At 51.5% G+C, this 26,675-nt stretch overlaps 1 protein-coding gene across 1 annotated transcript; it reads right to left on the bottom strand.

Annotated features, from left to right (window-relative positions):
* CSF2RB (colony stimulating factor 2 receptor subunit beta) lies at positions 1 to 24,070 on the bottom strand. Its single transcript, XM_074326332.1, is given in 17 exon segments — positions 1 to 3,197; positions 3,831 to 3,934; positions 4,726 to 4,783; positions 4,985 to 5,075; positions 6,141 to 6,300; positions 7,306 to 7,445; positions 8,510 to 8,667; positions 8,832 to 8,970; positions 9,564 to 9,732; positions 9,818 to 9,969; positions 12,981 to 13,171; positions 15,724 to 15,847; positions 16,806 to 16,913; positions 16,916 to 16,964; positions 16,967 to 17,048; positions 21,533 to 21,615; positions 23,998 to 24,070. Coding segments are annotated over 15 exon segments (2,799 nt in total). The 5' UTR covers positions 17,000 to 17,048; positions 21,533 to 21,615; positions 23,998 to 24,070; the 3' UTR covers positions 1 to 2,074.
* Between the last annotated feature and the right edge of the window lie 2,605 nt (positions 24,071 to 26,675).

Below are 26,675 nucleotides of genomic sequence, written 5' to 3'. Positions count from 1 at the left end.
TTTGGTTTTATAATAAAATATATTTTATTGCATTTTTTTTCCATTAACGTCTGAACATTTTGGAATTAAAATCTTGGACTTCTTTTTAATACATATTCATTGGTCCACATCATTCATTGTTAACGCAGGCTTCTACTTTAGAATGTAAGAAAATGCTGCTACTCATCTCACTATTGGTGAATATTTAAGTTGTTGATAATTTCCTTTGACCACAAACACTGCCGTAATGAATGTGAACAAAAGAACATTTGCTCTGCCTTGTATGAAAACATATAAAGCTAGAACAACGAAACAGTGGGGTGCCATTGAGAGAACCATGTAATAAAATTGAAAGGTTATCAACTGACTAAGTGTATACGGGGACTTTCTATATCATAAAAGTGGCACTTCGCATGAAGAACAGGCGATTTTACAAATGATGCAAGAACACCTGGGCCGCTCGTTGGGGGAAACATGAAGCTGGCTCTTCAATTCACATGCGTACATTCCAAAATCATTAAAATTTTACACGAAAAGCTTGAAACGTAAAAAGAATTAGAAAAAAAAATAAATTAGGACAAATGCAGTTTTGAAGTGGGGAAGGCCTTTGTAAATTTGAACCAAAAGTGGGGCTGTGAAGTCGTTTCCCCGGAGATCTCTTGACGACACAGCAAAGTCGGCATTGTGTACGCCCACAAACCTCCTATACAAAATTAAAAGACAAACCACGAACTAGAACAACAAAATTGGCACCACGCATGAAATCCCATACATAAATAGTTTTAAAAACTTCATCAGAAAAAGATAAACACCCAACAGAACAAAGTCCTTGATGGGCTTAGCCCAGTAAAAAAAATACCAATGCTCACAAAATATGAAAATACGTGCAAACTTGAAAGTTACCAAATAATGCAAATGAAAACAATATAATGCTACTTTTTCGCATAGTAGGAAGGCAAAGGTGTAAAAGAACCATAATCCCATACGAGGTCTAGACATAGACCAAAAGCCCCCCACTACGTGGCTGGTGGCATCTGGAGTTGTAAGGTCTTTCTGGAAAAAGGGCAGCCAGGCGATTTGGACTGTAAACTCCAAGGTGTATGTGCCCTTTGATAATTTTGCTTTTTTCCTTTGTTGAACAGTTCTTTCCAAACTTTCTACAGTAGACTTGGATTCTGGACTCCCCTCTCCTCTTGAATTTTCCAAGCTTTAGCAGCCTGGGTGTAGGAAGGAGATCACTTCAGCCAGGAACCAGGACTACACACGGTGGCCAGTCTGTAGGTGTAGGTCCTGAGGCCCCCTGAGACTCCCCAGTAACCTTGGTGAGACCAGAAGGGCTCCCCCTGAGCTCAGAACAACAGTTCTCCCCTTGCACACACCCTTACCACGCCCGTTTCTTAGAGTGGCAATTGAGACTGGTGCTTTGTCACCACCTCTGGGGCTGCAGTGCCTGACAAAAGCAGGTCCAGTCCTTTACTACTTTTCCAAGTCTTAAGCCTCCAAGGTCCCCTCCCTGGTGCCTCCTGCCTCCTGCACCTGGGCTGGAATCTTGCCGTTGTTCCTGCGAGGGACAGGTCACAGACACAGGTCGTCTAACACAACCAGACGCGTCAGCATCAGAGTGGGCTCTGATTGAGACATGACATCTCAGACCAGGCTTAGCTCAGACCTCAAACTCACTCGAAAACAAAATCAGTGAAAAGAAAAAGAAGACACTAGCAAAAGCAAGGAAACCTGGTAAAAAAGAAAATGAGGGCAAATGGAATGAGTACCTACGGAGCATTCTAAAAATTCAGAACCTAAAAATATGTGAATTTGAAAGAAAAGTGTGGAGGGGGAATGTGTGTGGGTGTGTCTGTGAGACAAAGAGGGAGGGAGGGAGGGACAGAGACAGAGGGAGAGAGACAAGGAGAGAAGAGAAGCTTGATTTTGCTGGAGGTCAAGGGAGAAGGTAGATGGTAGGTGGTTGACTCATTTTCCGTGAGTCATTGTAGAAATGAGTATGGAAGGGACCAGAGGCTGGTGGGAGAAAAGCAGGGCAGGAAGGAAGTCAGATCCTGTCCTTCCACTCGCCTTGCCCAGGGTCCACAGGGTCTCAGCACACTTCCCCAGGCCGGCTGACATCCCAGGGGGGCAGTGACAGATAGTCTTGCTGCTTTAGGGCTTTAAAGAGCTGAATGGCTGGCACCTGGGAAACAGCCTGGCATGGCGGCTTCTTGGCCTGGAGCACCTGGTCCAGATCCCTGATCTCGGGACAGGGTCCCAGAGAAGAAGACTTACTCTGGGCTGAGAGAGGACTAGAGCCCACACCAGGAAGGAAGCAATAATCCCCCACCTGCTGCAGGACCAGGAGCCCCTCAGGGTGTGGGGAGACCGGGGCCACATCTCCCTGGGGCTCTGTTGGGCTCAGGACTGGGCTGCTGGCTGCAAGAGGGGCAGGACTGCCCAGAGGGGACTTAGGGGACTGGCCCATGGTCGGAGGAAGCTCCACATAATCCTGAAACTCTGGCTTCGTGGGAGCTGGGGCTCCAGGGAGCCCACTGGCCAGTCCAGCACTGATACTTTGGTGCTGCAATGAGGGGAGGCCCAGAGGGGAAACCCGCGAAGCAGACGATGCCCCTTTGAGTGGAATGAGCGCCAAGTCTGCAGTGGTGACGTAACCAGATGGCACGATGCTGTCCTCAGGGCCCCCAGAGGCAGTGGGCAGAGCTATGGGGCTGTCCGGGTCCTGACCACCCACCATCGGCCCAGGAGCAGGAGGGGCAGGGCCTGCCCCTGATTCCAGGGAAGGGCTGCCCTTAGCCTCTGGGCAGGGCTTCCTCTCCACACCTGCGGCCTGGCCTTGTTTCATCACCTGGGCTAGTGGGACCAGCTGCACCTGCCCCGCTGCAGGCAGGAACATGTACTCTAGGGACCCTGGAGGCAGTGGCTTCGGACTCATGCCCATCTGTGCGGGAGCCTCCTGGCCCACGAGGTCAGGCAGGGAGAGGCTGTGGGGTGGCCCCAGGTAGGGGCCATTGAAGTCAAAGCCAGAAACCTGGCTCTCAGGCCTGCTTGACGGAGCTGACAGGCAGGGCTGGGGGCCGGGGGGTGGCTCTGTGGGGAGGTCCGAGGCAGCCAGTGCTGGGTCAGGCTCCGATGGTGAGTCATGGGCACATTTCGGGTCCTCTGTGGTGAGAGGGGACACCTCGCACTGCACGTAGTCTACATGGGACACCCTGTGGGGAGAATAGGTACAGAGATGTTGGGACCGCCCTGGGCAGATAACTCAGCGCATGCACCAGGGGCTGTGAAGCAGGGGCCTGTGCAGGCGCCTGGGCCCAGCAGCTCACAGAGAGCACAGAGCAGGGCACGTTGGTGTGCAGGCCCAGAGCGGACAACCGCACTTTCCTTCTGTCTCCTGTGGGGCTGCCTTCCAGGCCCCACGGTCTTGTTCAAGGTCTTCCTCTGCCCAGTATGGCCGCTCAGCCCCTGCTCCTTCACATGTGCCCAGCCTGTGCATGCTCGGTCATTTCCTCGTTCCCCGAGTACCCCAGGATACAGTCCCCTCTTCTGAGGGCTCGTGGTCGCTGGTGGCACAGGAGCTAACCATGAGAGTGTGCAGCCCCGCAGCCACCCTGAGAGGCAGCAGGGCCCGAGAGCTCATCAGCTCCAGTCTCCTGCCTCTGCTCAAATCTGAGCTATGGCCCTTGCTCACCTGGGAATCAGGAAGGTCTTCCCCATGTCCAAATGGGAGCCCCTTGCGTTAGGGCAAGCCACCTCATGGATCCCTTCATACTGAGTCACAGGCCAGAGGCCACCTCCACCGAGCCACCCTCCCACCTCCCAGGGAGCAAGACCCAGACACTCACCTCTCCAGCCCAGGGAAGCCGCTGCCCCATGGTCCCTTCTGTGAGGGCCTCCTGCTGGTGAGGGCCGCCATGCTGTCTGGGAGCCAGAGCCCAACACTCCCGTTCTGGAAGAGAGGGGCATTTGTGCCCGTGAGTGTGGGGCCAGGAGACAGTGACGGTGGGGTGAGGGCTGTGGGGCTGACAGGGGATCAGTGAGCCCCCAGACATGGGAGGAATCTCAGCCTGCTCAGGACAGGCCGCAGCCTCGTGACACCAGGAAGGGGGCGCCAGAGAGGGTCAGGGCTTCCCTGGGATCCTCCACTCCAGCATCTGAGGACAGGGAGCCTGTCCCGGTGAGCCTGTCATCTGGGTTGTTGCTGCCTTCATGCTCGACCCCTGCTCGTCCCACACTGGCCTTGGGACCCTCCACAGGCAGAGCTGGTCCTGCCTGACCAAAGGGCTTCCTTCCCTCTGTGGCCATCTCAGCGCCCATGCCGCGCCCACAGCTTCATTGCCCACCTGCTCCATTCCCTTCATGAAGGGTCATGTCTCCCCCCCACATGCCTTCTGCCCTCAGTGACTTTTCCCACCTGGCACCACCCTGATCCCTCAAATCTCAGCTCTGCTGTCCTGTCCTCAGGGAACCAACGTGCCTCCCACCACCCCACCCTCCTCAAGTCTCTCCCCTGCTCCACGTGGGCCCTGACAGCCAGGGCGTCTTTGCATCTGTGGGGCCCCGGGGTCTGCAGGGCTGAACTTGCAGGTGCTGGCCCAACTCTTAGAGCTTCCCAGCCCATCCTGGCCACCGTTGCTGAATCTCAAAGCCCCCAGGAAGGGGAAGAGGACAGGGCATGGGGACGTGGGTGCAGGAGCACAGGAGCCTCGACCACCCACCACCCTCACAGCCAGATCCTACCTGGAACAGTTGGCTCTTACTGGGGTTGGGGATTTTCTCCTCCCACTTCCGGTTCAGCCTGGAAAGAAAGCAGGGAGCTGAGAGCTGCCAGAGACCTCAGGACAGCTGCCCATGCTCGTGTACACGGGGGAAACTGAGGCGCAGGGAGAGAGCAGGATTTCCAAGAACCCGCAAGGACTGGGTGGCAGAGGGAGCAGATGTGGGACCAGAAGTCCCCCTGGGGTCCTGGGTACTCCCACCCATCATGAAGTCCCCTTACCTGTACCCGTACGTGCCACAGAAGCGCAGGGCCAGGAGTAAGGCGAGGGTGGTGACCACCAGGATGAGCGCCAGGACCCACATGGGCAGCACTTCCGGGCAGCCAGGGAGAAAACACGAGCGTTAGCATCTGGGGAGGGGCAGGCTGGAGTTCTGGTCGGTGTCCCCCCAGCCCAGCCTGCTACATGCACGTGCAGTGATCCAGAAGCTCACTGCCTCGGAGGGTACAGAGGGGCCAGACAGGGGCCTGAAGAAGAGGGCACGGTCTGTACCCCACACACCATGTTTGAGTGTGGAGAGGAAACAGTGGGGTAGATCCTTTCCAGGAGCAGGAGGTGCCTGGGGGAGACAGTGACTGCAGCCCATGGAAACTAGGGGGACTTCCTGAAGGAGGCAGCATATAAGCTTGGCCTGGAGCAACAGAGAGGATTGGAGAGGCAGAGATGGGCAAACCCATGCTGGCGGAGGAAGCAGCTGGTGCCAAGGCCTCTCAGGGCCCCCACCCTTCGTGCTGGGCAGCCTGGAGCCCCTCAGAGGCTGGGCCCCTCCAAGAGGCCCTGGTGTTCTTCCCTCGGGCCCAGCAGGCCAGCTCTTCCTTCTGCTTCATCATGCCCATCTCCCTGGGGCTCGTCCCCTGGGAAGGCTGCTGGGACTGGGGCGCCTGCTCTCAACACCTCCTCATTCTCTCTCTGCAACTACCTCCTAGCCCAGTCTTGTACTGTCTCCTGGTGGCCACTGTGGTGACACGTGAGGGACAAATGAAAGGAGCAAGTGCAGGGAAATGAGGAAGATTAAGAATCGAACCAAAACCTTCCCATCTCAGACCTCTGCCTGTAGCTCCTGATGTTTGCTACCATGGTAACTGGAAATTTGGGCTGATGGTCACTGGGTAGTGGCTTCCACAGAGGCTATGAAACCATGGTCATATTAATAGAGGGCTAAGGTCCCGTCTGAGGAAGGACGGCTGAGGAGACCTGCTCTTCTCTGCTCTCTCAAGGCCTCGCCTTAGGTCTGTGTTGCACACCCAGAGTCACTAGTGACATGTGGGAAGGAAGGATGCTGTGCTGTGTGGGGCCACATCTCTGTGCCCACATCACCCCTGTCCCTTCCCAGCTGGGCTATAGCAAGAGAGTTGGGTGGAGATCGGGGAGACATACCCCACTCAGTGTCCCAGGAGCGCTCTTCACTCCACTCGCTCCAGATCCCATTGTAGCCATCGTGGGTCCTGACTCTCACTCTTGCCTGGTACGTGGTGGAGGGCTCCAGAGGTGGCAACGACATGATATGTGTGTTCTCGAGGGACTCTGTCTTGCTCTCCTGTGGGGGCAGGGGTATCAGCAGACGTGCTGAGGCTGAGGCAACTTTCAGCCGATGTCAGCACAGCTGCAACCCTCTCCCCTCAAACCCAGGTCTGTTACCCATCAGCCCCAGATTACGCTCAGACCCCAGGTCTCAGACAGGAGCAGCCCCACCATGGAGGACCCTCCCTAGGGGTACACCAGGGAGCAGTCCGGATGGGACCGGGTATCACACCTCTTGCAAGCACCCCTGTGACAACACTGAGGCCCAGAAGCCCTGACAGGGTCACTATGTCCCACCCACACCTTGATCCCCTCCACCTCCCAGCTCCTTGGGGCCACCTGGACCCCAAGTCTGACCCTCCCAGGTATGCGGTGCAGGGTGACTGACTCTAGACCCTGAGACAGGGTTCAGGAGGCAAGGGACCCAATCCCAGCCTCACCACTGACCCACCCTCTCCTGGCCTCAGTTTCCCCATTTCCAGCCTGAGGGTCAGAGGCTGGCTCCGCCGTTTCTGGTCTGATTTCTGTAGAGCCTGAGGTCCTACACATAGATCGGAGGGGGACCAGGGGTGGGATCCAGAGACCGAGCCCCTCGCTGGAGCCCTGCCCATTTCACCAGGAGCCGCTCTGCTCCTAGCGTCTGCACAGTTGTATTCCGGATTAGATTCCTCCGAAGTAATGTCCCCTTTATGACTTTTGAAAACCCTTCATCCAACGTCTCTCGGCCCTCCCTGCCCTGACGTCCATCTATGATCCCTTTGCAATTCTGAGTTACATGTGTTCATTTTGGCCAAGTCCCAGCACCCGCTGAGCCTCGGTTCCTTCACCAAGGGAAGGGACAGGGACCTGCTGACCACACAGGTCATGATCACCAAGTCCCAGTGGCGTCCCTGACTCGTCACCTGTGAAACCAGGTCCCTGGCAGGCTGTGCCCTCCTGTATATAGTCTCCCACCCCCCAGGCCCAAGCCCCGCCAGGCCACACCCCCCACACTCAAGCCTCGCCAGGCCACACCCCTCACCTCCCATGAGGCTGCATCCTGCTTGTACTGGACCTGGAAGGTGTGCTTTATGTGCGTGAAGAGCATTGCCTGTACCTCCCAGCTCAGGCTGTAGCCGTCTCTGCCCTTGGTCACGTTGAGTGTCGGGGGAGCCAGCTGGACTGCAGGAAGCAAAATCTTCAGGGAACATTGTTCCTAACTTCCCTCCCATGGAACATTCCTTGTGTTCCATGCTGGTCGCAGGTGCTGTCTCCCCTGGCCATGGGCCCCAGGTCCCGCCCATTTCGGGGACTTAACCCCACTTCACTATGTCATCCATTGTGACCTGAGCAGCCCTGTTCTTGGTTGACACTGAGTTACACCTGTTTTGTAGTCTTGCAACCCACAGGATGGGTTACTGCTAGTATTTACGTGAAGACAAAATCACCATAATGGACTCTATTCTGGAGTAGTGACTCTTCTAGGCTCTGCTAGCCACGTCAGTCGGCATGGGTTAGTTCACTGAATTCTAATAACCCTAAGCGTAGGTGCTATCGGCTTGTCACATTTTACAGACGGAGAATCTGAGCCAGAACCATGAAGTGCCTTGCTGAGGACACCAAGCTGGCTGCCTGTGACACACAGCAAAGACTGGGTGGGAGACGTGGTCATCCTGACCAAGTGGGGGAGCGTTCGCACGGGGCCCTTGCTACGTAGCAGGAACCAGGGTTATCACCCTGCAAGGAACTGCAGCTTGTTTTCACACACACTCGCCCCCAGCTGATGAAGGAAATCATGGGTCAATTGTTAAAGACTGAAAAGCGGCATTAGAAGAGGACTTTAGAAACTGGAATGAGAAAAACCCAATCAGGGACTAGAAGGAGAATTTGGTGGGAGTTTCGGGAGGGCCTGGCCGGCGGCAGGAGCTTTAGCGAAGAGGTGGCAGCGCTGAACAGGAGAGCGCAGCCAGAAGAATGGAGGAAACGGTGTTGAGGACGTGCTCCCGGGGATATCAATTCCACGTTCCTTCATATTATTTGCCAAGGTCATTGTGGCAGGACTGCTTCTTGAGAACTTCAAGAAGAGATTCTAATTATGTTTGTTCACTTTGTTCACTGGCCTGCGTTTTGTTGAACGTGACAAACGTGAGCATGAGCCATAGGGAACCCTGAGTTATAGGGGTTACACAGTGAAACACTGCCATCCTGAGACCGCATCCCCCTTAGAAGGCTGGGGGCAAACTCACTGTTGTCTGAGCTCTTTATCAATTTCTCTTCCTCCTTTGGCCGAACGGAGATGGTGTACAGGCTGTGGTTCCAGGGGTCGGGCACGGGAATGTGGCATCGCTGCCGGACGTAAGGGCCGCTCGCCTTCTCCATCAGCACTGGGGAGCATTCTTGCTCCCTGAGGATCACGGCAGAGGTGAGGGCAGGGGGAGGCAGGGACGACAGGAGGGATGAGACCTGGGGATGAGCTGTAGCTACTGTGGGGCTGGGGTTCCCCAAAGCACTGGTGGCCTGGAGAGGGCAGTGCCTAGGGGAGGGAGGCACAGAAGAGGGGACACTCACCCTTCAGCGTGGGGGCTGGACTTGTAGAAGAGGGTGAAGGAGATGGAGCTGGTCACCTCAGACCTCACTTCCCAGGAGCAGCTGAGCACGGTGTCCCCGTCGAATAAGCACTGGAGGTTCTGGGGCAGGGCCTGGTCCCCTGGAAATGGAGACAGTCCCTCACTCATTCCCTCCTTCATTCGTTCCCTAGCTCAGTGGCTGCCCAGCATGAGATTCAGCACCGAAAGATGAAGGGCTTTGGGGCCCCAAAGACCAGTGGTTAAACTTCAGCCTGACCCTGCCCACTCTGTGACCACAGGTCAGAGAGTGGAATCTGTGGACTGCTTTCCCCCCACGTAAAACCAATCAGCATCTAGTGTCAGTGTTGGGGGACTTGACACAAGAATGGTGGTTTGTCTGCACGTAGTACAGCTCATGAAAACACAGCTGCTCGTACCACCATTGTGATGATCGTTGTAATTATTTCTGGCCAGAAAGTTTGCAGGCCCTGGGGTCCAGGCTGAGCAAGATGCTGCTGCTGCCTCTGCAGAGTCACCGAGGGGTGGGGGGGTGCGGCGGGGGTGGAGTGGGGTGGAGTGTGGTGGAGGGGGGGGTGGGGGCCCAGGGAGGCGACTGTAAACACATGGCACAGAAGGGTGTAGGAATCCGCAGTGTGGGCCCCTGACCCCTTGTGTCCAGGCTGTAATGAGCTGCCCTCCCCACAGAGGGCCATCAGCCCACTGGGTCCATTACCTGCTGGGGAGTCCCAGAGAACCTCTGGGCTCCACTGGCTGGGCCGTCCTGAGAGCCCTGAGCCTGGGCCCAGCCGGGTGCGCACTCGGGCCACGTAGGTGCTGCTGGGCATGAGTTGCTTTTGCCCCAGGGTGACGTTTGGAGCGGTGGTGTAGAGCGTGGGGGCATCCTGTTGGGAGAGAGTGACCGCTGGAGCAGGTGCCCGCTGGGCCGGGTCATTGTGGGCTCTGGGCCGAGCGGGCTGACGTCCCTACCTCCCAGGAGTCCTGAAGCCGCCTGTAGACCACCTCAAACTGCAGGTTTGACAGCCACTGGTTCTGGGAAGTGCTGAGGGCCACACTCCAGGTCAGCAGGAGTTGGTCCCCGGCAACACTGACGTGGAGGTCCTGGGGTGCGGGGGGCTGCACTGCAGGGAGAGGAAGTCACGTTCTTGGTTAAGAGCCTGAGAGCTCTCTGTGTGGACGTTCTTGGGTTCCAGGCCCAGCGGTGCTCTGACCAGCTGAGTGACCTTGGAGAAGACCCCACTCCTCTAGAGGCCTTAGGCCCTTCATCTGCCAAATCATGGGGATTCAGTGTGACCGGGAATAAGGCTGTGCAGGTCGCTGTGCACATATAGCCCAAGCTGGATACAAGGCTCTGGCAATTAATCTCTAAATGCAGCCCCCCTGTCCCTATGTCCCCACTGGCCAGGATGCAGCCTGCATGGCCTCCTGCTAGCACAGGGCCCTGTGGCTCATGTGACTCCCTCTGTGCTCCCCACCCTCCTCCTTCTGGTTTCCACCTGCCCAGAGTCCGGCACCTCTCAGAGCGCAGCATTAAAGTCTCTTCTTCTAGAATCTTCTCCAGGCTGAATCCCTGCTTTTTTTTCTGTCCCACCATAGCCATTGCATGGTCCTTACCATGGTGGGTTTGTGTTTCCACGTCTGTCTCCCCAAGTGGTTGAGAAGCTTGGGGTTGGCAGAGTTTGGTTGTTGACCCCTTACCCTCTCCCCTGAGCCTGAAATGTAGGGGTTCAATGAATTTGGGGTACTAAGTGAATGAAGAAATGACTAAATACATGTAGGCAACCTTGAAATTTTCAAGAATTCATTCCATCAACAAACAGTAAGCATACATCTGTTGGGACCTACAGAGATGGGCTGGCAGATTCATTAATGAATGGCATAGCTCCTGCCTTCTGGGAATGACTTTCAAATACAAAGAATTCAATAAGAGCCCAGACAAGATGTAAATGTTTTATGCTGGAAGCGGAACATGACACATTAGAGCATGTGAGAACTGGAGCTTTGAAAAAGCCTTCAGCCCTAATGGCTAGTGCAGGGCACCTCCTTCCCACCCACAGCTGTGGCAGGCATCACTATTCAATCGCTGCACTGCTAGCCCTGAGCCTTCATGGCGTGGGAGTCAGCACGGAGCTCTGGGAAGCAGCCACCAATTGAAATGACTGGGAACCCAACAAAAATCCTATTAATCCAACCTGAGAGATTTGAGTCCACCAGCCCATTCCACAGATGGAGAAACTGATCAAGGAAGTAAAACTTCCAGATCTCCAAATGTGGGAGGCTTGAGCAGATCAGATGCACAGCTCTCTCCTCCCCAGCACCTCAGGACCTCTGATTCATTGCCAAAATGGTTGGGGTAGAGCTGACTTGCTGACTAACATGTGTTCCAGGAGGCAACCCCCACCCCCTTCCCATTTCTACGATGCCCCCGTCTCCACCATGATGCCTTCCCTATTTCTAGGGCATACGCTTCGCAGGGGCAGGGATCCTGCCAGGCTTATTTACTGCTTTCCTGGTATATACAGTGCTCCGTGAAGGAACAGATTCAGGAATGAATTGCATGTATATCCTAACTTTGATTTGTATCGCCCATGTTCCCATCCCCCGGCCATACCCTAGTTGAATCCTCATCATTTCTCCCTGAGATGAATGCCTTACGTTGCATTCTCACCTCTGATCTCCTGCCGCTTCCTATTTCCTGCCATCTACCCTGCATATCAATCCCCTCCGGCAACCTCACACCCACTCAGATCATGTCATGCCCCTTCAACGACTCCCCATTGCCTAGACGTTGACCTGAAAACTCCCTTGCAGGGCACAGAAGTCTCTCTAGGTCAGGCCCCTGCCCTCACGTCCCCCTCCTTCCTACCACTGTCCAGCCCTCTTGAAGCTGATGCCCAGGACATAATTATTAACAGATTTTCCAACCTGCCTGAGTCTCCTAGCTTTTGCACACGCTGTTTCTTCTGCTCTTCCTGCGCTCTCCTCCCTCCCACCCTTCATAGCTCCCTGCAAAGCCCTTTCCTCTGGGAAGCCTGTCCCGACCTCCCAGGGACACCTTGCCCACTGCCCCTTACCTGTGGCACACACCCACCTTTAGTAAGGGATCACACTGTTGGAAATGAATTCAGTGTGGCCTAACCCACCCCTTCTTCCAGGCAATAGCTTTGTGCTGGTACCATAGACAGAGGTAGGAGGCAAAGGCCCAGCCCCCTCCCACCTGACATTTGCAAGGAGCAGCATGGGGTGGCTCAGTGTTAAAGTTCCTGGGATTGAGTCTCAGCTCTGCCACCAGCTGTTGAGAGGCCATGAGCATTCCCTTCCTTCTGTCTGTGTCATCACTAGTGAAATAGCAGTATAAACAGTATCTAATTTGATCTTGTTTGCAGAGTTAAGTAAGAATCAGCGGTGTCTCCGAAAGCCTGGGACATGCATGGTTTTGCCATGTCAATGCGAACTTTTGTACTACAGCTCCCCATTTTTTATTTAGCCTCACTCTGAGCAATAATTTCCTTGACTGCATGAATTGGAAGAGTTGGTTATATTTCTTTTAATATATAGTCAAATAAAACCTAACTAAATAAAACTATTGACCCGCCCAAAACCACTGACTGTCCTGGGCCATGGTGTGACACTGGGGCCACTCAGAGAGGGCAGTAAGGTGGTGAGCTCCATCTAACATGCAGGAAGCACTTGGCAAGTCTGACCCTTCACTCTCACTTCTGCTCAGTGCTGACACTTTGGAAAAGTTACAAAACCTCTCTGGTCTCGAGTTCCTCATCTGTAGGATGGATTGGAGGAGACAACAAAGATGAGTCCGATAAACTGAGAAGTTTTTATGCAAATCATAAGAATGGCTCTTCAAGAAGGCAAGCTTCAGTGCTGGAAGGCAGGTGGAACTGCCAGGGCGGTGGGGTACTTTGGCCAGGGGCACCTCGCATTGTACCTATTCCAATGTCTCCATCATAGGAGACCATATCCTCGTCCCTCAAAAGACCAAACCCAACCCCAAACCCGTGTCTCCACCCCTTGGAGACTCTCACTTCCTCCCAAGCCCAACACCTGCAGTCTGGCCACCACTGGGACCCACTGTCCACAATGGCGACCACCCCTGGCCAGGGACCCCAGGCCTCACCGTGCTGGGTCAGAATAACAGTGAGCTGTGTGTCCAGAGGCCTGTCTGGTCGGAATGAGAAGTAGTCGCTGTCAGCAATGACGAAAAGATTGTAGGGAATGATACATCTTCTAGGCACACAGTGGGGAAAAGGGCAGTCTGACAAGGGCATGTTGTCATTGAGGTCACAGGACACTGGCTTCGGGGGGTCCCTGCCAGGAGAGGACATGGGTTAGTACAGAGTGAAGAAGTATACTGGGGAAAGGGGATTTCAAGTAAATGGAACAGTAAGTGCAAAGGCCCTGGGGCAGGCTTGGGTTTATAGTGTTGTATGCCTAGGCACCTAAACATTGCGCATAGAGTGGAGTATGTGAGAATGGGAGGTCTAGGAAATAACTGAGAGAGGTAACAGGAGGCCAACACTTAACAGGAATTTCAGGAAATTGTATTTCACGCAAGTGGAGAAAATTTAGAGAGTTACGAGCAAAGAAAGGAGTGACATATTCTGACGTATGCTTTGAAAGGATTCCTCTGGTTGTTGGGTTGTGGGTAGATTGGATTGAGGGGCAATGGCAATAGTAGATGCATAAGGGCCAGTTAGGAGGCTTCTAGAATATCCCAACTGATAGGAAGTGGTTTCAACCAGAGTGGTGGTATTCACATAAGCTAGATTCATTTCTATTTAAAGATGAAGTTGACAGCATTTGCTTATGGAGGAGATGCTCTGATGGGGAAGGAACAGTGGTAAAGACATTTAAACAACAATAAAGACCCCACAGTTGTTTGGCTTGAACCATTAGGGGCCCCCAGTTAGTGAAGTGAGATGTCAAGACTGGAGCAGGAGCTGTCGTTTGGGAGCAGAGCAGGAATTTGGTTTAGGACATTACGGATTGAAGACACCTATTTTCTAAGGGACAATATAGAGAGGAAAGTGCGCCTATTGGTTTGGAGCTTAGGGGGGGTCTGGGCTGGGGAGAACAGTGCGAGTCAGTAGTCCAGAGCCTGAGGCTGGATCTCAACCTAAGAGAGTGGAGGTCCAAGAACTGAGCCCTGGGGCACTTCACCCTTCAAGTTCAAGACAAAAGAAGGGAGCAGACAAGGAGTCAGAAAAATGTGGGCCGGGAAGACACAAAGAGAAGGGGGGAGTGTGGTGGCAGAAGTCAGGAGACGGAGGGGTTTCAGGAGGATGCTGTGGTCGGTCAGAGTCAAGTGTGCACACAGGTCAAGGAGGGAGAAGGCTGAGACTTAGATTTAGCACCCAGGAGGGCTTTGTGGCCTCAGCAAGAGCACTACGGGCGGCCTGGTGGGGGCAGCAGAATCTTGGGAGAGTGGCTTCAGGAGAGAATAACTGGAAAGACATTGGATAGCGGGTCTAGACACCTCCTTAGAGGAGTGTCACCACAAAGGGAGGCAGAGGATGGGCCCCAGGAGGAGGACACAGGGCAGGAGGCACCACGAGCTGCAGCCCTGCTTGGTCTCTGTAAGTAAGTGGGGGTTGGGCCCCGTGGTTCAGTGACTGGGAATGCTCCTGCCAGAGGGCCCATCGATGGCACAAGGGTGAGTGGGGACCATGGTGGCAGCGATGTCCTTGAGCAGCAAGACCAGATGGGACCCGGCTGCAGCTTCAGACTGGATGGACAGGAAATCCCTCAGGCAGATCCAGGGAGGCTGCAGACTTATGCGCCTGCAGGGAGAGCGTGCAGGGGGCTGGGGCTTCTCTTCTGGGGATTCTGGTGTCCCAGTGCAGGAGAAGGCAGGTCACAGCCAAGGGTAGGAGGTGGGGTGGTGGTGAGGAGGGTGGAGAAGGGAAGACGGAGGCTCCCAGAGAGCAGCACAGCGCTGAATGGCCGTGTTGTGGGTGTGACAGCTGGCTCCTCCCTAGGGCAGCCCCTGAGAAGGCTCCCCAAACCTGGTGACACCAGCTGTGTAATTATTTCTGTTACTGTGAGTTACATTCTCACAAGACGCCAGCATGGTGTGAGGCACCTGCCCAATGGCATATGTCCCAGAGGCCATGTAAAGAGCAAAGACAAACCCCTCACTCTGGAGGTGGCAGGGCCTCGGGGAGGGCTGGAGCCCAGGCCTGCAGGACACACACAGGGAGCTAGCCACTGTGTGGCCGGGGAAGGACCTCAGCTCCAAGGTCTCGGTTTCCTCATCTGTGAATTGGGCATCTTATGCCTTCCCTGCCCACCTCTCAGTGAGGATGAACTAAGATGGACTTGTGTGGGGGTAGTTTGTGAAGTTGTGACAAAATAAGGGGAGATTATCACCATCATCAACAACATTAACGCAACGCTCGTCCCGGAAGCCCCGGCATCAGACGCTATTATGTTTCCCCGAAAATAAGACCTAGCAGGACCATCACCTCTAAAGTGTTTTTTGGAGCAAAAATTACTATAAGACCCGGTTTTATTTTACTATAATATAAGACCGGGTTTTATATAACATAACATAACATAACAACATAACATAACATAACATAACATAACATAACATAACATAACATAACATAACATAACATAACGTAATACCGGTCTTATATTAATTTTTGCTCCAAAAGAGGCAGTAGAGCTGACTTTCCGGCTAGGTCTCATTTCAGGGAAACAGAGTAGCACCCGGGCCTGGCAGGTCACCTGACGGAGCAGGAGCCCCTTGGCAGGGTCCCCCTGCTCCGTCCTCCATGCAGCCCCACCCGGCAGGCACAGCCCCACACAGCAACACCCTCCCTGCCGTCCAGCCCCTGGGCCCCAGGGTCACTCACTCATTGAGCCTGCGGTGGAGGGTCACGTTGATGAGCCGCTGGGCGTCTTGGGTGGCCGCCCACCTGCAGGTGATGTGGCTGGTGTAGTCGTTATGGCAGCGCAGGGTCTGCATCGGGACCGTCCCTGACCCGGGAGAGGCAGGAGGGGGTCACACCTCTCCCCTCCAGGTGTCCCTGTCACCACCCCTGGCTGCCTGGCACTGGGGAGGAATCTCCCAGAATCCTTTAGAGGCTCCCGGCGGGCCGGGGCCTGAGGGCATGAGGGTGCTGGCTCTGGACCCTCCGTCTGGAGAGACACACACTCTTCTAGCTGATTCGCAGTATGTTTCCTGAGCCCCTGCCGTGCCCTGCTCCTGGAACAGGGGCGCTGCCACCCCAGGACAGGGATGTGCCCCAGGCACAGGCCCCGCCCTGGACCCCCAGGTGCAGCCTGGGAGGAGAGACACCAATGTACCCCTGAGAGGCGATGGGCAGAGCCCTGCTCTGGGACCACCCCACCCTGGTCCTTGGTCAGCTGCCAGGCCTGATGGTTGGAAAAGGGAACCATCACCATGGTGATCAGAGAAGTCACGTTCTCTGGGAGCCCTTGGGGAGGGGGTGCATGGGCCTCAGGAGCGTCCCAGCTGGGCCTCCAAGCACGAAGGGGTTGCTGGGGCTGAAGCAGGGAGAGACTCCCAGGCCAGGGGCCCCAGGGAGGTGGGAACTGGTCACGGCCAGTGTCAGAGGAGCAGCGTTTGAGGGAGAAGGAGGGGCAGAGAAAAGGCTGGAAGGGCCGGCCTGGAGGTCAAAGGCTTTGAATGACACACTGAGAAATGTGGGCAGGAAGGGACACAGAGGACAAGGACTCTAGAGGAGGCCTGAGGAGAATGAGCAGGAGTGTGGGAGGAGGGAATGGGGAGCCAGGAAAGAGCAGGGAGAGAGAAGAAATGAGGAAAGGGAAGGGAGGGAGGCAAGGCCAGAGCTGCCAGGGTCTGGGAGCTTCCCAGGGGATATTTTGGGGATGGGCTGGCCTGGCCCAAGGGGCCCAGCAGTGAGGAGTGGGTAGGGAAGGGGAGGAAAGGGGAGAGAGCAGTCGGGCTCACCTTGGGCCCCTGCCACACTGGGCCCCCAGCACAGGGCCAGCAGGGCTACGGGGGGCAGCCATGGGGTCAGTGCCATGTCCAGGTCAGCTGGATGAGCAGGGCCGGCACAGTAGGTCCAGGGCTGGGCAGCGTCCCAGTCTTTACTGGCCTGGAATCATGTGTTCCTCCATAGAAGGTGGCAAGGCCACAGCCATGTCATCTGCTCTTGTGCATCCTCCCTGCAGGACTCTGCCTTCTCTAGGCCTGCGGAGGAGAAGTCACCTGGGATCTGCCCCCTCCTCATCCTGCAGCCCCAGCGACTTGGCCCACGTTTGGGGAAAACCCAGCAATGGCCTTGATGCATGGCTCCAGCCCCACTGCTGCCTCAGCCTGACACTGGACTGTCCATTTCCCATTAGATTCAGTGTCTTCATGACCGAAAGGTACAAATGACCTCTGAAGAAGTGGGTCCCCCCTGGGTCCTGCATTGCGGATCTCTGTGAAGAAAACCCGAGAGAGAGGCCTGGTATTTGATTTTCCCTGAGCTCCCTGTGAGCTGGTGATGGACATCTGCTTTGGGGGGGTCACTGGGTTGTTGGGTCCTAGGGCCCTATGCTGGCTGCAATCACACATACACTCACTCACACACTTGGGGCCTGATGCCCTTCCTGCCCCGCTTACTGGCACTCCTCCCACTCCCCTCTCTGAATGCCAGTTCCCTTTTCTTAGCAGGAGGCTGGGGATTTCCTCTTTTCATTTAGTCAGTCCCTGGGAAGTACCCATAAGAGTAGAACAGTAGCTGTGTCTCCTTTTCTCCCTGTAAAATAGTCTGAAACTTCACTCAAGCAGCACACACACACACACACACACACACACACTGGCAGCTGTCTTGCTGGGAAAAGCACTGGCTCCGGACACAGCTGACCTCACCTTCCACACAGGCTCTGCCCCACCCTTGCTGGTGGCCTGGGCTAACTCACTCATGTTCCCTGAACCTCACTCTCTATGTCTGTAAAATGGGCACAAGGACACATATCTCACATAAGTGTCACGAAGAGAACCAAACACGATGATGCTTATAGAGTGCTCAGGAAAAAAGGGCAGGCTTGTTTGGAGCGGAAGGAGTGTTTGTCCACTTACGCTCCTGCAGACAGAGCAATGCCCTAGGGTGGGCAAGTGCGAGTCTCTGTGGGCTGGTGCGTCTGTGGCTGCCTACTGGGACTAGCCTGAAAACACAGAGCTTCTCTTGAGGTCTTATTACAGATAGAAATGCTACATGTGTGAAGAGAGCAATACTTCCCCAAATACGTTATAGGTTTAACACAAAATCTAAGATTTTTTTCCAAGAACTCAGAAGAGAAAAAATACATGTGAGGTGTTCATGAGATATTTAAAGATAAGGAGGCTTTATCCAATAGCAAGATTTAGTAGAAAGATTCAACAAAAAAGCAGTGTGTTGCTGTCACACACACACACACACACACACACACACTCGCGATAGATCAATGGACCTACTAACCATTGGACAAACGCTATTTTACTCAAGAATGTGCTACATGATGAAGAAGGAATCATGAATCAATGTGAAGTGGTTGAATAATAAAAAGTGCTCAGATAATTGAATAACAACATAAAGCATATCAGCCTAAATTCCTCTCACACCGTTCCCAAATATCAATCAGGTCAATTTAAAATTTAAATGTAAGAAGTCAAATCGTATTAAACTTGCCAATCACAGAAGTGAATACCTTTAAACATTTTAAGCTTAAAGGCAGTGGAAGAAATTAGAAAGACAAAGGCGGAAACATAGAAGTACATAAAAGCAAAATTGTCTCTATTTTATAAAAATAACCAGACCATATAGCAAAGGACAAAGTGCAAAAAAAGTTTGCAGCAAAATTATCTTTGTATCGTAAAGCGTTAACACAAATTAATGTCATCAAAGAACACTGCATAAAATTCACATACACACAGAAAGTTCATATTAGTGAATTTTAAGTATAAAATGCCGACCATGAGCCAGGCACTGTTCAAAAGGCTTTACAGCTATTAATACATCCATGTGTAGGTTACTTCTATTAAAGTCCCCATTTTGTAGATGAGGACACAGATAGAGGGTCCATGACCACATAGCTAGTAAGGGCCATGCTGGGACTGAAAGCCACAGCAGGTGAGAACTAGAGTTTATGCTTTTAACCATGATGCTAATAGTGGTTGTTATTTCCCAATCATCAGTATTGTACGTGTCTATTCTGATATATACTGACCCAATAGATGTGTCTACACATGCACAGAAATACAGCAAAAACAAAACAAAACTTTAAAATGTCTTAATTAGCATTCTCAGGGAGATTTGAGAAATAGTCATTTAAAAGAACAGATTGCTATGCAAAGAACAAATAAACAGACATCTTAGCATTTCTTAGGTATGCGATCCATAATTAAAAAAAAAAAACCCTCAGTAGTGGGCCAAATTCCAGAGTGAACACTACCAACAGTCATGTTACAAAAGCACATATTGAAGCAGGGCAAATGGGCAAAGAGATGGAAAGTCTAAGAGAAACACTGAGACCTAGAAGAGAAATCCAGGAGTTCCAACATCTAGAAGCAGAGGACAGAAAGAATTGAGGGCAGCAATGGCAGAGAGTGTCAGCCACTAGCTATCCCCTTCCTCCTTGGTACCAGAAGCTCAGATTTTAGCTGTACTTTTTGCTTCACAGAATAAAAGATTATATTTCCTAAGCAAGGTGTGGTCATGTGACTAAATGTTGTCCAAGGAGATGTGAATGGAAATGTTAGCTGTGCCTTCCAAAAAAGGCTGCTTAAAGGGAGGAGGTTCAGGTGGGAGGGGTCGATTTTTTTCCCTCCTACCTTTCCTTCTTCTTCCAGCCTGCAACTTGAAAGTGATGGCTGGAGCTCCAGCAGCCATTTTGGACCATAAAGTTTATCTTGAGGATGAGAGCCACATGCAATAGAAAGGAAAGAAGCCTAGATCCCTCTTGTCACTGTGGAGCAATCATACCAGCTTGTGACTGCCTAACTCTGGACATCTTTTACGTGAAGGGAAAAAAAATAAACTATATTGTTAAGCCACAGGGGATTTTCCATGTATAACCAAACAGATATAATTAGAAATAGAAGAAAATGTCACAGAGCTTTAAAGGAGGCAATAGTTCACTAAGTGAAGAGCAAGAATAATTTTTAATAGTGTTATACTCAGTCACGTGCTGGTGAACTTTCAGTCATCCATGAATAAAAGGGCAAGCCTAGAAACTTCCCAAAGGAAAGAAAAAACCAGGTTATTTTCAATGCAGCAAGGGTCAGGTTGGTACGATTTTCTCAAAAAGTTAGTGACTCTGAACTCTAAACAAATAGTGATGTCTTGAAAATAACAGAGAGAAAAGATGCTTAAACCTAGCATCATAAAAAGTCAAACTTACTTTGAAGTTCAAGGGCAAAAAACCCACAACATTTTGGAAATGTAAGGACAAAGAAAGTGTTTCAGATCTTTTCTGGAAAAAAAATGACTCGAGATGTATTTCAGAAAAAAAAAAAAGTCCAAGAAGGAAAGAAAGAAAGCATATGATACTGGAATCAGCGGTGAGAAAATAAACCAATCAGACTTACAATTAAGTAAAGAAGAATTGTTACTGTACAGAGTGAAGATAAATAAATACAAGATAACAATATTGACGTAAAGCTCAGGTGATTTTAATATGGGAGTTGGCGGTAAGGTTAGCGTGGACAGCAGACACTTAAAAGTTTGCTAAAGATCTTGTCTTGTTTTGGAGGAGCATGTATGCATTAACTAAACCAACTTGCTAATGGAAAATAGAAGTTAAATATGTATGTTAAAAACACAAGTGTTAAAATTCACTAAGAGTGAGGGATAAGCATAGGGGCAAGAGGATGATAGAGAGAAGGGAGAAAGAGGGAGAGGAAGAAGAGACCATCCAACACCTTCTCCCTCAGACTTAACATGCACACGAAAATCCCCAAACTCGTGAAGCAATTTAATGGCAGGAATAAAAAGTGGAAATGAAAATTTAAAAAAAGGAAAACACAAATTCACTCCAGACAAAAACAATTTCAGAGAACAATCTGACAAAGGCTTTTAAAGGAAGGATGCATCGTGGCCATGTAGAGATTATTCCAGAAATGAACCGAGAGCCGGTAAGAAATCTATTCATGATGAAAAGAAACAGATTAACAGATTAAAGGAGAAGAGGATGTTTATCGACACACGCTCCTTCATATTACAAAAGCCATTCCTGATCAAGCAAATAAATCTCAGCAAATGAGGAGTTGAAGGGAAGGTTGGCATTTCTGGCATCTACTAGAAACCTGTAGCAACCTCAGTGGCAAAGGGGAAATGTTTGTGTCCTTCTCATCAGTGGCACAAACAGGAGGAGCTGCCCCCGGCTGTCAGTCCTCCCCCAGGTAAACTCTAAATTCAATGCAATCTAAATCAAAATTCCAAAAATCTTTTAAAAGGACTTCTAATGGGCTTGACAAACTGATTCTAAACTATAACAAACCGAAGATGAGACTGGCTCTCTTAGCTGTACATATAATGAGGAATATAAGAGTAGACAGATGAGACAGAAAACAGTGAGGAAAATAACCCAGTAGGAAACAGTGAAGTAATAATGGCGCTTCAAGTCACTGAGGCAAGGGGGCTGGCCTGGTGGCTCAGGCAGTTAGAGCTCCGTGCTCCTAACTCCAAAGGGTTTCGGTTCGATTCTCACCTGGGCCAGTGGGCTCTCAACCACAAGGTTGCCAGTTCAAGTCTTCGACTCCTGCAAGGGATGGTGGGCAGCGCCCCCTGCAACTAGAAATGGCAACTGGACCTGGAGCTGAGCTGCGCCCTCCACAACTAAGACTAAAAGGACAACAACTTGACTTGGAAAAAAGTCCTGGAAGTATACACTGTTCCCCAATAAAGTCCTGTTCCCCTCCCCCCCAAAAAAAATAAAAAAATAAATCACTGAGGCAAGGGTGGACTACATACTCATAAAATGATATTGAGACAATTAGCTGATAGGTTTTTAAAGCTAGATTCATACTTTATATTACTAGATAGATTAAAGATCTAAAAGTCAAAACTGAAAATTATGAAAGCATCACAAATATTTCTTTAATGTTAGGGGTTGAACAAGACACCAAATCCAAAAAGCATAAAGTGAAAAATAATGACAGATTTGAATTAGAAGCAATTAACACTTTTTTTTTTTTACATGAAACAAGGTATCTTAAACATGGTGAAGAAAAAAGACCCGTGATAATCTGGAAAGGTATATTTTCAACATACTTGAATAAATTGTTAATACTTGTAATGAATGACTCGCTCGGAAAGGGAATATGTGAAAGACAAAAGAACCCATCAGAAAATGGACAAAGGATCCATGGCCGACCTAAAAAGAACCCGCATGGCTAATAAACTTATGGAAGATGCACAACTTCACCAACAATCAGGGAAAGAAAAATCCAAGCAAAAACCAGATAATTTTCATCCATGATACTGGACCAAATTAATTAAAAGATTGTTCCTTTCCCTAAAAAGAAATCAGCCTTTTTATGCGTGACTGTGGAGACATATGTTAATTCTGCTATTTGGAGGATGTTTTGACAGTAGCTATCAGATTTTTAAATACACAATCTCTTGCCCAGCAATTCTGCTTCTAGGAATCTGGGTTATAGAAACACTTTCATAGGTGTGGAAAAATTGGAAATAACCTAAGTGTCTGGGATTGCGTAAATCGTGGTGTGCCCATACTAATAAATGCCACATACTTCTTAGGGTTAATAAATGAGTTACATCTATACACACTATTGGGTAAAGTTGCTGAAACATAACACGAGGTGAAAAAATGAGTCTTAGAACAGTACGTATGTAATAATCCCATTTATGTACAAAGAAAACCAATATACTTGCAGCATGCTTAGAAAATGTTTTGCAGGGCATATTTTGAAGAAGTGAAGAGGGTGAGACGTGGGACTAGTGGAGAGAGATAATTGGAACTTGGTCTTTTATGTTGCATAGCTGGATTATTCTAATTTTTCATAGAGTGATATCCATACATTTACTTGTTGACTACTAAATATACCCATTAACTCACAAACTAGTCTTTAGTATTGGTAGATACAGTACAACATAAGTAACGCTGACGAATAAAAAAAAAGTGACCTAAAGCTACTAGGAAATGTTTTACTTGTTATAAAACTATTAGAAAACAGGAAAGATAATAGGCAGAAGAGAATTAGAATCTGGTTATGCAAAAGTGTAATAGCCCATTGAAGACTGAAACTTGCACATAGGCAGCCTGGCATTGGGGACTGTCTGCCGGAGGCTCCACAGGCTCGTACCCTAGTGCGAACCCATTGAAACATCTTTCCTCCCACCCACAAGACAAATGCATATACCGGCACGTACCTGCACACACATGCAGACACCCCTAGATGCCCATCCAAGCCACCAACACACTTAGGGGCAGAACACACACACCTGGGTCCAAACCCAGCTAAGTGACGCGGTTTAGGGTGGAGTGTGGTACTGAAAACATTCTTTGAGGGAGAAAAATATGTCTATGGGCAAAGGACTGGCCCCTTCTCATCTTCCCAAGCCACCCCATCCCTAGGTCTGAGCACAGCAGGGCCCCAGGTCTCAGTCACCCTCCGCCTTCCCGTCTCTCCATAGCCCTGCATTCCTCTGGTCTCTTGGGCTCTCCCCCCCAACCCCCCAGGATGTCAGGGACTATCATTGCTCTTCCCATTCCAAAGATGAGGACACGAAACTCAGGGCAGGGAGAGACTGTTCTCACTGCCACCAATATGTCAGTGACACCTCAGTAAACAAAGCAAAGACAGGCAGTACACAGGAGTCTGACTCCCAGGCCTGAGCTCTCCACCACCCTGGGCAGCCTTCCTGCTTCCAGGACAGTTGGATCCCGCCAGCGAGGTCCGCCCTCCCCCCAAGCCCTTCACATAGCACCCAAGCAGGTTGGCACCCCTGATGGACTCCTCACCCACCAGTGGCCCCAGGAGTCTGGACTCAGGTCTTCCCAAGAGGCCAAGCCCTTACCTCCCCAAGTCCCCAGAGCACAAGTGCCCACTCAACACCCCCAGACTTTTCCTGTCCCTTCTGTCCCAGTCTCCCCACACTCTCCTGCTCCCCACCCCACCCGTCAGCCTACCCCCAAAAGCCAAGCCATACCTCTTTGTGGTGGGACAGACCAACCTTCTGCTGGAGTCTCCAGGCAGCAGTGAGCCTCTGGCGCTTCCTATTTATGCTGATGTCATTAGGAAATGGAGAAGCAGAAAGCGGAAGTGATGCCCAGGCCGGTTTCTGCACCAGTGACAACACAAGATCACCCAGCTTCTTAGAACTGTGGACACCAAGTTATGATTTTGCAAATGTTCCTTCTGCCAGAAGTACTTCTACCCCACTTTGTCTCCCTGTAAACTCCCACGCATCCTCTGTCAGCTCAAGTGCAAAGTTCCTCCACGCAGCCTTCCCTGATGCCCCAGGGGGTGCAGGGGGAGGTGGCTGCAATAACCAGAGCAGGTGAGAGCCGGGAGCCACGTGGACCTGGGCTGGACCCCCATCTCCTCTACTGCTCAGAGTGTGCCCTTGTGCAAATTACCTGCGTGTAACTTGGCCAGGTCTCGGGACCCCCATCTGTTACTTACAAGCATCTAAAAACACCAAAGGCTCATTGAGAGAACGAAACGAGAGGCTGCATGGCCAGACCTTAGCTCAGACCTGGCCACGATAACCCCCAAGGGTTAGCTGCTGTTATTTTGATTCCCCCGGTGTCCTGTTGTCTTTCAGCTCCCTTTTTTCTTACACTGTCTCACACTCCTCGGTGTCCATGGCTGTCTGTCCCCAACACTGACTTGTGTGTGGCTCACATTTCTCTCCCCAGCACATGCCCTGGCCCAGAGGGGCCCCTTAGCGACTGTGTGTGGAATGAATGAATGAATGAATGAATAACTCCCTGAGCGTAGCAGGGCTGGTGTTAAGACAAACTGAATGAGGCACCCTCTTGGCTACAAAATTTCAGCGGGCACCCAAACACTTAGTCATCAAGAGAAATAATATTTAAATGCAATATTGTAAAAACTCAAAATTAATGCAAAGATATTCACGAAGAACAAAACATGAAATTTTAAATAAAGACAGGCCTTGGAACAGTGCCCTGCGGAGCCATATTGGAGTCTGAGGCAGAAGGAGAAAGCAGTGCCACTTCTCCCGAGCAGAGACAGAATGAGTGAAGACGAGGCCTTCCCAGGAAACAGGGCTCAGTGGCAGGGCGGGATTGAGGGGTGAGGAGGTCCGGGAACTTGTAATAGAGCCACTGCACCCCTAGCCTCCCTCCTGCCAGGAAGGGTTGGCCTGGCCAGGAATAGCTTGGAATGTGTGCCTGGGCGCAAGCCCAGGCCGGAGGGCCAAGTGGTGGCTGCAAGACCTGAGTCCTGTCAGAACTGTTGTGTGAAATCCCTTCCTGCTGGAGAGAGGTCATGCAGCGGTGTGTCCAGGGCTCTAGAGGAGGGAGTTAAAGTAACGTCCAGGGCCTTTCTTCTCTCCTAGATGCTCCCGACCCAGCTCGTCCTCCCTGCGCTGAAGGCTGGGGACCCCAGAAGGGGCCACACCAGGCCTGGCCACCAGAAGCCCAGTTTAGGGGAGCAAGGCCCTTCTGGAGATCAAAGTGGGTGGTGTTCTCCCACTGTCCACTTGGCCCATCACTGGCCCGGAGCACTGGGGCCTGAGAAGACCAGTGGGGCGCTGGGCTGTCTAGGTCACCAGGGATCTATGCAACTGGGGAGCTCCACCTTGTTGCCCAGAGGGAAGGTCTAACCCCCACTGCAGTTCAAGAGGAGGGCAGGAGACCCACACTGTGAGGAGTGCAGCTCCCAGTTACACACCTGTGTGTGATTTCCAGGCCTGACCACAGGCAGTCGAAAGCTTTCCCTAGAGGCCTCATGGGGAATCTACCCTCCACACCAGCTCCCCGACACACAGCGCAGGACTGTCAGTCATGCTCATGCACAGGCTTCTTACCTGAGGCCAAGGGCAGAGGTCTTCTTCAAGCACCTCTAAGGAGGCCTCCTTATTGGGGAAAACACAGCTGTTTTCCCCACTCTCAGCATCCAGCTCTTTTCTACTTGTAGCCCTCTCCTCTCGCCCTCCTCTGACTCCATCCAGGGAGCCTTTTGTCCTGGCTCCTTCCCCAGTGAGAGGATCCCTCTGACCCTCCACAGACACTCCGTCTGTTCTATGGGGGAAAATGGAAGAAGGGTGAGTCAGGCTCCCTTGGGCTTTCCACTCTTGCTTATCCCAATGCAGTAAGTGATCGAGGCTTAACTCTCTCTTTTTGGGGCTTGTTGCTTTAATGGGCTACTCCCATACCTGGCAGCTCAGCTCCCTCTCCCAGCGTGGCTGAGCTCCTGACAAGGAGTCAAACCTTTCCCCACCGTAGGCAGAGGTGCACCTCAGCTTCTGGGCTCCCTGCGTGATGAGGGCTCAGCCGTGAGGTGGCCTGAATATGGAATATCAGAATTTAACAGTGTTCAACTTTGAAACACAAAATTGCCAATGATGTAAAAACAAGTCAAGCAAAACTAAAAATAAAACAAGAAAAACTTAATCGTGTTCTTGGGGATGGCTGAGGGTTGGGGACCCCAGAAGGGCTCTCAGGGAGCCCAGTGTTGTGCAACCATCACCACTATCCATCTCCAGAATTTTTTCATCATTTCCAACTGAAACTCTGTCCCCACTAAACGCTAACTCCCATTTATCCTCCCTCAAGCCCCCGCCACCCACCATTCTCCTGTCTGTCTCTATGAATTTGACTCTTCTTGGTACCTCATATAAGTGGAATTATAAATATT

This window comes from Rhinolophus sinicus, linkage group LG02 (assembly GCF_036562045.2).
Source record: "Rhinolophus sinicus isolate RSC01 linkage group LG02, ASM3656204v1, whole genome shotgun sequence".
NCBI lineage: Eukaryota > Metazoa > Chordata > Mammalia > Chiroptera > Rhinolophidae > Rhinolophus > Rhinolophus sinicus.
The sequence above is the reverse complement of the archived record's forward strand: the minus strand, read 5'-3'. Positions and strand labels throughout refer to the sequence as shown.